The following is a 13,025-nucleotide window of genomic DNA, read 5'->3' as shown; positions in this document are numbered from 1 at the left end:
TTCCCTACTGGAGCATGTGGGATGGTCAGATAATTGGTGAAACAGAATTGTTGGAATATTTTTGTTAGCTAACTATATAGTACGTAGTTACATATGTGGTACAGTTTGGATCTGAAGCTGAAAAGGTGCTTTGTAGCAGGTGTGGGCATATACATTGCACCTCTTAACATCTTCTTAAAGAAGCAGAATATTTTCCTGTGCTCTCATCATAGGCATGTGATCTCAGGAAAATGTGCTTAAATTAAGGAGGTATTGACAGCACTCACCCACCTACCCACGGCAAATCACTTTCCCATGCATCAGGAATCCCCAAGCCTTCACAGCATGCAACATCATGTTTCAGTTTTCTGCTACAGACTGAGTTTGCTGAACATCACAAAGGCACAATCAGATCTATTTACTTCTCTGGCTATCTGATGAATACACATGCTTTTCCAACTGCTCATTAATATTGTGAATGGAAAGCAGTGAGCTATTCACTTTAATATCCCCCCCCTCCAAAAAACCTACTGTCAGTAAAAGCTTGATTTTTAAAATTTTTTGAATGTTTGCATTCAAGATGAATTTGCCTTCCTTATATAAAAGACTTGCTTGACAAATTACATTTTATGAAATTTTCCATACAAACTTCCACATTTTTCTCATGGAAAAATCTACAGGAGCTTTGGCATTTTAACAATACACGTAACCAGCTTCATAGTCCTCATTGTGTGTCAATATATCACAAAGTTCAAAATGAATCATACTTTGGATTTTGGTATAGCTGTTTCTATAGATTCACTCGGCTATTTTGATTTAAATGTGGTTGCTGTTTGCTTGAGTTTTGGATTTTTAGACAGTCATATTTTTGGGATTGATTTTCACTTTTCTTCATTAAAATTACTTTTCAAAAATTATCTTTTAAGATAATCTTAATAATGCTGCACAGTTCTAGTAACTCCTAGATATCCTTACTACTAGGCACATGCAACTTAAATGTTTTATGATTTTAATGATTTTTTGATATCCAGTGACATATTTTCTCAAATATTATAGCTGTGTGTTTACAGATTTGCCCAGTGAATTTGCCAGTGAATTTAGTAGCCTTTCTATATTTCTTGTACACTTTTTAAGTACTTTCATAATAATTTAAAACCTGTATTGCTTTTAATCTGACTATATCCAATGGTCTTTGGCACTAGATCTGTCAGAGTGGGTGTCTCTGGATCCCATCAGTAAAGCAGTACCATCTGCTGGGCCCCAGGAAGTGTGCATTCTCTGTCATGGCACCCATCTTGTGGAACAACCTCCCCCAAGATGTGGACAGCCCCAACCCTCTTGGCCTTCAGGAAGCCCTGTCTCTCACCGCAGGCACTGAAACCAGGATGTTAGTGGGGCTGTGGTATGGGGTTGATTTTGTTTGATATGCTGATGATGTGACTTTTGGGGGCCTCAACCCAGTTGCTTTTAATTGGGTTTGTATAGATTGGTTATGTTTTTATTTCTGTTTCCCACCCAGAGTTCCCTTGGGAAGATGGGCTAGACACACACACACACACACACACACACACACACACAATTTTATTCTAAATTGCTGTGTCAGTCATTACAGATAAGCTAAAAAATTATTTCAATGTCACTTTTCTTTGTATTCTTGAAGTCATACTACATAGCAATTTCAAAAATTGAAAATTACCATATTCAGAATTCAATAAATTTTGTGTACAGTAATTCATGAAACTGTTGATAACCTGAATATGTTCTCATTGCTAATTCAGCTGACTAGAATATAGTATTTGTTAATAAGATTTTGTGGCAAAATTGAACACATGAAAGTGGTGCTGATTTCCACACATGCATATATGTGTCAACAGTGGCATAAACAACAGTTAACTAAGAAATAATAAACTAAGACATTAAACACATGAGATAAGAGAGAGAAAAGGAAATATAGCTTTATCTAGTTCACACCAACATCATTCACTATATCTCTGCATACCTTGTTATCCTTTTTTCTGCCACAGCTATATATGGCTTCATACATTGCTTTTTGTTGTTTAACTTTCTCAACATAAGCATCAGGAATAGGGGAAGCAAGGAAGCATACTTACGTCAGGTGTCAGAATTTAAGGGTGAAGGAGGGTTTTGTCCTGCCATGACTGTGTATGAGTTGTAATTTTCCCATCTAGCTGAAGACTCCTATGCTTCTCAACTCTCTATTTGCAGGATCTCATCAACTCCATTAATCACAACTTCCTTGGTTTTTCCCTTCCACTTGACCCATTCACTGTTCCTTCACCTATTTGATTTATTCCTTCATATATGATTCCTTCATATGGTTCCTTCATATATTTGATCCACGTTCATTCTCTCTGTATGACCACACTACCTTAGTATACATTTGTACTGGTCATTCATTTTTGTATTCACATTCCTAGAGTGCCCATTCATTCCTGCTGATGTCTCTTTTTGTTTTACCACACACACTTCTTAATTACCCAGTTTCTACTGCATTCAACTTACATTTCTCCTGACATACTCAGCTCTCATTTCCATATAACAATATGGGTAAAGGCACATTTCTTGATAGCATCATACCCCTCTGAAGGTTAATTATTAATTAATTATTGTTAATTATCATTAGAGGCCTTTGTAACTACATGGGTAACCTCAAGTACTGAACCCACATCCACCTGCCTTTACATGCAGTCCAGATTATTAAATAAAATGAGTGGCTGCAGTGCAAAGACTACCTTTTGCCACCTTTGGTTGATGTACCAGCTATAGTTGTTCCTGAACAGGGGCGATTAGCCCCAGTAACTTCCTGTCTTTATATGCTGCTCTTATGTATGGCCTGAAAGCTTCAACTGATTCCAAATGGAGCAGCTAACTAGATCTGTGCTGAGTCTAGCCATTGCCATGTAACACCACTGCTGAGAGAACTGCCCTGGCAGCAGATCTGCTATTCAAACAAATTTCATTTAGGCCATATTTTGCTGTCACCCTGTACAACAGTAGATAACTTGGCAGTAGGATACCCAAGGACTGTTGTCTCTCACACAGATCTGTCAAGCATGCAGTCATTAGCAGGTCCTTCTAGTTGTGCTCAACAACTTTAAGCCTGCATTCACATGACCATTCTTTCAAGATGGAAATTTTCTTTTCTCTGTCATTTCCCATTTGCTTCACTCATAGATTTTTTTAGCAAGTCTAGAGGAAAGGTATTTTAGAAATGCAAGAACATTATTATAGTGAATTTTGACGCCTTCTTGTGTTGAAATTTGTTTTGGAAAAAAAAACAAAAACAAATAAAGACCAACATGGATGTATTGTTTTGTAAAGTACTATCAATGAACATGTGCAACTGAGCACACACATATAGAACATTCTTCCATAAATATATTTACCTGAACACACACAATAATTCAATACCTCAACATAAGCAGCCTTCTCTAATACTTCCATGTACATGTACACACATGTACACCCACTGATATTTACTTCTAGTCACATAAAATCTCATCCCTAAATTTATACATAAACACCCTCTTTCACACACACAAACATTAACTCCACACAAGAAGAACTCACTGTTTATGAAAAGCAAACCAAGGAAAATAAATGGAAGTCTAAAAAAGCACCAATACTACAAAGAAACAATTATCGGACAAGATATTCCCCAAACAACACCTGGAAGCGCTCCAATGGACCCAAATGCATTTACTACAGGACAGCAGTAAAACACTGTGCAACCTATGAATCTTTCCTGTTCTACTAACAAGGCATTTTACTGAAAAGGTGAAAAAAAACACAAGTATTTAACACCAGGCTCACAGACACACAGACACACACACACACACACAAAGGATTTTATTTTATAGTAAAATATTTTATTGTAGATAAACTTGAGATTTTAATTAGAAGCAGCATTTAAACGTTTTAAATAAATAATCAAATAAATAAATAAAAGATGCAGATGTATATATGTCGGGTGTAGTCACACCCATAAACAGAAAAAAAATGAAGTTGCATCTTCCTGTAAGAATGCTTAACAATAGGCATCCAAAGGATAGGGTTAGAAGCCAATCTGATTGCCTGACTAAGAAAGCAGAGTAAGATCACTTCCTGAATCCAAATCTTCTTGTTCCATCAGGTTCCCATTGCAGTTAAGTGAAAGGCTGATGGTAAACAAGTGCTCATACAAGTCAGGTGGGCTGAGTATAGAAAACTTTGTCTGACCCACTATAGCAGATAGTCACAAATTGCCCCAGTGAGCCACAATGGATTATCACTTAGGCACTCCATCCAATTTTAAAAATTCCCCAAAGGTGCAATTTGTTGCAATCAACTCAGTCACAACAGATTTACACAGAGGCATTTAAAAATATCATATTCCCTCCAAATATCTTCAAATTCCTTACAATATGTGTATGTACATGAGTGCTCATACTAACATACATGGTGTCTGCTTTGTTTAAAGATTAAGCTTCTAACTAATAGATTTCTACCTGATGGTTTTGTTTGATTTGATTTTGCATGTGTCTCTTCATAAAAAGAAATATTGCTTTGCCAAAATTCTATATTATATGAATTTGACAAAATACACAGGAAAGGGGAGGGGAAGACTTCTGTCAACTGCTTATCATGAACTCTTTGTGTGTTTGTATGCATCGATTCCATACCCATGTTAACTGTATTTCCCCCCCGTATGGCACTGTCACAAAGTCATGAAATTTAGAAGCGTGTTACAAATAGCTCCCCCTTGAAGAATTTTAGAAGTATTAATAGTGATACTATTAATAGAAGTATTAATAGAGATACACTATAATATTTTTGTAATTTAAAGATGCTGATGTAAGGTCCTTTTTATTTTATGTTTTAATTACGACAAATCCAATCAATAATACATTTGAAAATAATTTGGCACTTTTATATTTCAGATGAAACAGACAGGCAGTGATGGCTACAACCCCACCTCTGTAGCAGAATGGCTAGATTCTCTGGAACTGGGAGACTATATCAAGCCCTTTTTGATAAATGGCTATACATCAATGGACCTTGTAAAGAAAATATGGGATATTGAATTAATTAATGTAAGTTGATCCATTTTTTTTCCTTTTAAAAGCATCTCAATTGTAATTCTAATATCTGTAAAATGTTTTACTTTCTATTCATTATAATGTGCTTAATGACTTAGCTGTGTTTTGGAAAACGCTGACGCTCAGCTATTCAGAACTGCTACTTCTACTTAAGCAGATACTGTATATACTAGGCTATTCCTGCTAGCCCAGGTCTCTTGGGTCACATACTTTTAGCCTCACACAAACACATTCACACTGCGACATGTTGTAGTCTTGTCATCTAAGACTTTCTTGTTGCCATTTTACAACAGGATAAGAAAACTATAAACACAACTATGAAAATATTATTATTTTCTTTTCATGAATGCTTTTAATAGGTGATTATTATATCAATCATATCTTATATCTTTGTAAAATACTTTTCATAGTTACATAAGCATACATATTTATATAAAGAAACTTTATTTTGCATGCCCAGTGATTTTACTTGCAGACAAGAGCTGGTATCGCAAATAATATTCAGCTGAAAGACTGAATGTGGATTCCAAAACTAATCTCAGAGATACAGTGGCAAAACTGTGCTGTGGTTAAAAATATCAAACAAAAACAAACTTACCTTTAGATCTCATACTAAGATTACCTGGATTTTCATTGGAACAATTTTGTTTGTTAGTGGTAAGTCATACGGATTGTGCTGGCCTTGTTTGAAAGTATTAACTTTTTATTTGGCACACCTCTTTTGAAATTTTAGGGAAATCTTATTTATTTCTGCTTTTGATATTCAAATATTTTGCTCTCTATATTGTAAGAATAACAGTTTATTCTATACTAGAAAAATATCTACCATATCTATGGAAGTCTGTCTCCTGAAACAACTTACTATTCCATTTTATGGCACAATGTATTCAAATTAGAGGATTCCAGAAGAATAGATTTTGCTCATTTTTTTCCTGACCTAGAGAACTTCTTTTAGGAAAAATACTACTACTCTTATATTGAGAAAAAATGTAGCTATTTAAGAAAAAAATAAAAGCAAGCTTCTACTTGTTACTTCTCCCCTAATTACCCCAAATAATATTTTCAGGTTAAGAACTAATAATTAATTCTTTTCATTTACTGTACTTCAGATGTTCCTTCAAGTATAGGGGAAATTGTCACATGAATAATAATAATTTATGATAAATCAGATTTATTTGTGTAGATTTTATTACTTAAGAATTTATTATAAGTTTAGTTTATAGAATGTTCTTATGGCCCATCCAGTTAACCTTGATTCCGGGAGGCTGCCTGGCTAGTCCCTCTACTTTTCTTGGCAAGATTTTCGGAAGTGGTTTGCCATTGCCTTCTTCCTGGGGCTGAGAGGGGGTGACTGGTCTAAAGTCACCCAGCTGGCTTTGCTGCCTAAGGCAGGACAAAAACTCAAAGTCTCCTGGCTTCTTATCTAGGGTCTTTAACCACTATACCAAACTGGTTCTCAGATGATGTTGTTTGAAATTCCTATTAATGTTTTAAAATTTTTACAATCCACAACAATCTACTTTTGTTGTTAGTTGAATATGCTAATGTACAACCATATCTAAACTAACATACCAGATTTTTTCCCCATTTTCTATGGATATCTCATCTATACTCTTAGGTAGAAATAATATACTATCTAAAGAATTTATAACATTCTACATTCAGGCAACTCATTTTTTTTCCTTGTGAATCCAAGAGATTCATATTGGGAGCCAGTACAGTGTAGTGTAGTATAGTGATTAAGGTGTTTGAGTGGGAGTAGGGAGACACAGGTTCAAGTCCACCCTCAGGCACAGAAGCTCCATGGGTGACTTTGGGCTAGTTATAATCTCTCAGCCCAACTTATTTTATTGGGTGGTAGTTGTGAAGAAAAATAAAAGGAAGGGTACTGCATTCACTATCTTAAGCTCCTATACAAAGGTGGAATATAACTCTAACAAATAAACATAAACATAAACATAAAGTGGAAATGGGCAGTAGGCGACCACTACCATCATAATACATCAAGATTCCAGAAACAGAAAACATTAAGGCCAGTTATAGTATGCATGAGTCAGCCTGCTAATCTACCAAATACCTAGAAGAAAATGGAACTAGATCCCAGGGACAAATAGCAATAGCTAAAGAACAAAGGCATTCGTCTGTAATTCTTGAACATAAATACCATATTACACTAGGGTATCTAGAAAAATAAGATTAAGTTCTAAAAGAATCTGAGCCAAAGGACATATATCCCCAGCATTTCAAACTGTGCACTAGAGATGGGGGAACTGTTATACATTTCTGTTAGGCCTAAGTTATGGTTATATACTTCATCTGCACTCAAACATTATGAAATTATTGAAGCTGGGTCTGAAAAACAAGAACAAAATGTTTGCTTTTTTTGTTTGTTTGTTTTACTTCACCATCTTTTTACTATTTGTTAAAAAATACATTCATCAACTTGTCCATGAACTTTAAAATTTTTCCTGTACAGTATATGTGTTCTAAAATTTGTTTCTATTTGCTTCGTTTTATTTAACTCAAGATTTGAAGGAAGAACAATTGACTTGTGTTTATAAGTGCTCACAACTTTAAAAAGAGTGATTTTTTTTCTCTGCCACCAGCATATTTAGAGATCTTATTTTTCCTTACCACAATCAAAACCAAACCCTAACTGTCCCCTTACAAAATGCACTGATTAAAATTTAAATCGATTAAGACTTTAAAATATTTTTACGTATATAAGAAGCAGGATCAAATACTGTATATAAGAAGCAGGATCAAATAATGCAATCAACTGATAAGGATTACAGAGGACAAGAGAATTATACATATATGCATACTACTTTAAAACACGTGTTTGTTATACTGCTAAGAAACTAAATATATGTGTGAGCTTGATTCTCTTTTCTTGATTAGGAAGGGCCACATATATGGGTTTGCTTTACAGATTCTATATTATATAGGTAAAACTGGTGTTGCATTATATGAAATTCATTTAAAGAAAATTACCGTAGAGATAATTAAAAAGAGAAATCTCCAAAGTCTAGTTCTGTTTTGCTTCTTCAATATATTACAAGCTAATACCAACTGAATGCCATACTGAATAGTACAATGTCATTTCCCCTAAATTTGTGTTAATCTACAAAGTTTGAAAGAGCTGATTCTCATAAAATCCCCATTTTGTCCATATTGCCTCTGTTTTCTTCCTGAAAAAGAACTTCCTGGAAATTCAGCACATTTGGGGGCTTGCAAATTCTTATCCTATTCTTAGGATAAAGTAATGCTACATTGTTAGATGCAGTGAAAGGAACAGGGTATACCAGCCTTCAAGGGGACATTATAAAGTATTGCAATTACAACTAAAAATACAAATTAAAAATTCATTATAACAAAAGGAAGTGAAAACTATGTAAAACATAAATTGCTTCTGCCTTATAAATAAGCCCACAAAAGTTATTTTACCAATCCATTGGACTCCCACTGTCCAATACTAGGAATTTTTACTTGGAGATAAGTTTCAATTTTGCATCCAAGATCAGCATACATTAGAAGCAGCCAATTTGAAATCCTAGTACACTAATTTGGAAATAAGCTTGACTAGAGACTTCCAAGTAAAAAAAAACATAAGGAATAAAATACATCAAAATGTTTAATCTCATTCCCTTAACTGATTTCTATTGATACAAAGAATTTAATGAAAACTAGCTGTCCCAATTCCAAATGACACAGCTTCAGGCTATAGAAATAAACTTAAATGAAAATGGATATTCATTGATATACTGCATGCTATTAAGGATATCAGTTAGATGTGAAACAATGCAAGGCATCCACATGATGGATCCTTCCAGAATAAAAAGAAAAGAAAAGAACTGACTCTGCCTTACAGACAAGAATATTCTGGATTAAGTTTAATCACGGCAGTTGAAGAGAGATTCACATTGTCAGTGGCATGGCTTTTTCTCATCCTCCAGTGTGGAGCTGAAGAGCTCTCCCTTGACAGCTGGATCACACCTGGGAAGGGGATTGGGGGGGGGGGAACGACTGTTCTGTGTGCATTTGTATAACATTGGACGTAGACCATTAGATCTTTTTTAGTATATAGCTGCTGCTCTATGACCAGTGCAATTCTGTTTTATTTTGCTCTAATATTTGTAGAATTTGCTGTGATTTGGTTGTATTGGTGGTATAGCTACACCTGTTTTTATTTTTATTTTTACTGATATTTATATTTTGTTGCCTATTTGTCAAATTCTAGTCATTGACCATAATTAGGTGTTGCTGTTAGTGTTGATTTATTCAATGGGTCAATTGCACTAGATACAATTCTTTTTTAATTAGTAACTGCTGAAAAAAAGACTATTGATCAGTTCTAAACTGTATAGTTGACCCATATACATGGTAGATTCCTGCATTTCACAAATAAGTACACTGCAATAGGAAGGCGTTTAAAGGAATAATCTGAAAAGAAAGAAAATTAAGAGAGTCTAATATCATCTCTTAACAGTTACCAGGAGTTACAAACAATTCACAATGTCTTTTGAGTCTGTCTTCTGTTTTCTTTATTTTGTTTTTCTTTTGAAACTTATTATACAGTATATTTTTAAAGACTGAAGAATAACAGGTGAGTTTATAGGTATGCAACCAATATTTTTTTCTTTCTCTTTCCTGAAAAATGTAACACTGAAAAATTGTGCTTGGTTGCTGACTGGCAGTAATATTAAGCTCTAGCCATCAAAATGGAGTATTTCAGGTGCCTTATGTTTTCTGCTTGAATAACAATATGCTCATTCTATCACACAGTTCCTGTTTCCCAATAGCCTCCAAACAGAATATCTTTTTAGAAATATCCTAATGGAATATGCCATTGTTCAATGAATTAATCTGACACACTGCTTAATACATTCTCATACATTTTGCTATTTGGGTACCTTGAAGGGTTCTGCATCAGGTGCTCATTTAAGAAAGGGCACAAATAAAATAAGGCTGCATATAGAGTTTCTGCTGCCTCTAAAGAAGCTAAAACAACTTCCCTTTACCGCACACAATCCATCATATAACAAACTGATAAAATAAATAGTCTCTAAATGGTTTGTTGCCCTAGGCAACTACTTGTACTGCCTACAGTATATCCGAACATCTCTGAATAAAGTATCTTTTAACTCTTTCGTAGTAACACACTATGTGGTTCTATTAAGGACAGCATTAGTGTCCACCTTACTGTATGTAACCATGCATATTTCAGTTACCTGAGTTGTTGACGGGGATGGCCTAAGGCAAATTTCTTACTCTGATTTTTAAAAAATCCATATTAGTAAACATTGAAATCATAACTTGGTTAAGTTGTGATTTTAAAAAGATATTTAAAAAGATATTAGAACCTAAAACGAAATGTGTATATCCCTGTAGCCTAGGAGGACTGATTCCTGCTTAGGCAACAGAAGGCTCTTGTTGGAGCAATTATAAAGGACATTTTTCTTTCCCTCATTGCCCTGTTTTATTTACATACATACATACATACATACATACATACATGAAATACTCTGTGCTATAATAAAACATTATTTATACAGACTGCTTGATACAAACCAGAGCAGTGTTTGTCTGTCTGTCTGTCTGTCTGTCTATCATCAGAAGCACTATCTAGAGAGTAAGAAAGGAAAAAATATCCTTTTTCTTTTCCTTTCTTTAAAGAACATCTCTGTTTAATGTGGGAGACCAGAGAGATCATCATCATCATCATCATCATCATCATCATCATCATCATCATCATCTTATAGTATTCATCTAGCCAATTCTAATCTCTCCCACCCTGCCATGGTATTTATTATAAATTTTCACAAGCTTAAATAAAACAATTCTACCTTTCCTCCTCTCTTCATTTCCCTAACATCCTTCTTCCCTTTAACATTCTGTGGAAGAGACACCTACTCTCTACTGTAGACTGAATGAAATTAAGCCCTGTTCAGAAGTCATTAAAACCAGAGCTCTCATCATGTGAACAGTCTCTATAAGCACTCCCACTGCTAATGTCACTCAAATAATATCCGTGGGAGGAAAGCTGTTAGATGTGCTAATGTGCATAGAGTGATGTTCAAAAGCTTTTTTTCTGAGGATATTCATGTAGGATGAATGAGAGAATCATATCATTTGAGTGATAGCACAAAGGTGAGGTTTCTCAGAAGTGTTCACTATAAATTTTATTTTTACAAAATGCATTAAAATAATGATTGTTTTGACTATACTTTACATTTATTTATTTATTTAAAACATTCATATGCCACTTTCCATTAAGTATTTTGAAGTGATACACATATATAGCTGTTAATTTGCAACTCTGAAAAGAAATCTTGTTACTCAAATGGGAGTATGAGAATGAGAGGGTTCTCAAAACTTCAGTGAAAATGTAATATGCAAACATAATGAAACATTTGCAAGAAAACAGCCAAGCACAGAGAACTCCAGGGTATGAATGAATGAATGAATGAATGAATGAATGAATGAATGAATGAATGAATGAATTTTATTGATTAGTCAATTGACCTTATCAATACAGCAAGATAAAAAATATAACCAAAACAGAATCAAAACTATAAAAAGAATACATGAGACACACATATATATGTGATCACAGTAAAAGGAGACAATTATCAGATGAGAGAATCACCTTTACAGGATACCCCAATTTGTTCTATAGACTCCACAGTTCAACCCTGAGCTACACATATTCTCTTCTATTGGAACGTAATATTCAATTTAGCTGCTTTTTTTCTCTCTCTCTCACTTCGGATAGCTATTTTTAATTTTTTAAATATTTATTTGTCTTCTCAAAATGGAAGAAAGTTTGTTTTACTTATATATTTTGGAAATCTATAGGCAAATAGTTTGTTTTAAATAATATGTTTGAAATATACTAAGTATAATTTGAAAGAATTTAAATTACTACTAGTAATTGACAGTGAAGTGCATTCTTGATATTTCATATGAAACAAAACCAAAGCAAAATAAATTATAATTTATTGCTAATATTATTGAAAAAAATATTTCACCATAAAATATATTGACTATGATTTTCTAGCTATTATTATGGATAGGTTATATGATGACTTAGATTTGCACACTTTAAAACAAATCCACTGTTGTGTTTTCCTTCACTGCAGCCTACCCCTTCCCGCTCACAGAGGGGTAAGCTGGTGATTCTATGCCACAAATAACCATCAGACATCCAACATCATATACAGGAAGAATCTAGAATTTCAAATGCAAACCTCCCATTTTTTGCACTGTGGAGAAAGATGTAGAGTGACATGGTAAGAAAAAAGGAAAGACTTCCTGGGTGAACCTGGAAATAATGTACATATGCATCATTAAATGTTATCATTTAATGAGCTGCTTGATTCTCTGTATTCCTCCCAGATGTAATTTAGAAACATAATTTCCATTCGCCAACTTTTGACCTTAAAAATGAAGTAAGTGTGTGTGTGATGCTAATGAAACATGAACAAAAACATTTAATTTGGGATTAATTACTTTAGAGTAGTTTTATTTAGTATTTATTAAATAAAATAAATATACATTAAATGTTCTGTTTTACACTAATCCTTAAGATTTTATCATTTTTACTATGGATTTAGGTTATTCTGCTTCAACTTTTAGTCTTTCATTGGTGTTACATAAGCCACTTAAACCTTTTCTCTCCATGTAAAACAGTAGCAAAAATATGATCTGAAGTCTTGATAATGGATAATGTTGTCAGGGAGAATGAAGACAGATGAGGAACTTGCAGGTGGGAAAGATGGAGGAGTTCTTTTTTCAGCCACTCTTCTTGCACTCTATGAATGATACAAGCTTTGGATAAAGTACAGAAACAACCCTGTGATAAATAAGGAAGTCTAAATTCAGATAAGCCATGATTTAAGAAGCTGAGATGAAAAATCACAGTATAAAAATGGAATTGATAACCAA

At 34.0% G+C, this 13,025-nt stretch overlaps 1 protein-coding gene across 13 annotated transcripts in view; it reads left to right on the top strand.

Annotated features, from left to right (window-relative positions):
* Positions 1–13,025, top strand: part of ANKS1B (ankyrin repeat and sterile alpha motif domain containing 1B) — a 312,127-nt gene that overhangs the window by 183,778 nt on the left and 115,324 nt on the right. For all 13 annotated transcript variants that reach the window (XM_088141910.1, XM_088141913.1, XM_088141912.1 and 10 more), the window contains one exon: positions 4,920–5,072. In XM_088141910.1, the coding sequence (XP_087998036.1) occupies positions 4,920–5,072 (153 nt within the window). The remainder of the gene's footprint in view (positions 1–4,919; positions 5,073–13,025) is intronic.

This window comes from Python bivittatus, unplaced genomic scaffold, assembly GCF_059951505.1.
Source record: "Python bivittatus isolate LINGU-HERP-01145 unplaced genomic scaffold, Pbiv_v1 ctg000330_np1212, whole genome shotgun sequence".
NCBI classification, from domain to species: domain Eukaryota; kingdom Metazoa; phylum Chordata; class Lepidosauria; order Squamata; family Pythonidae; genus Python; species Python bivittatus.
This window is presented reverse-complemented; position numbering and strand designations above follow the sequence as displayed.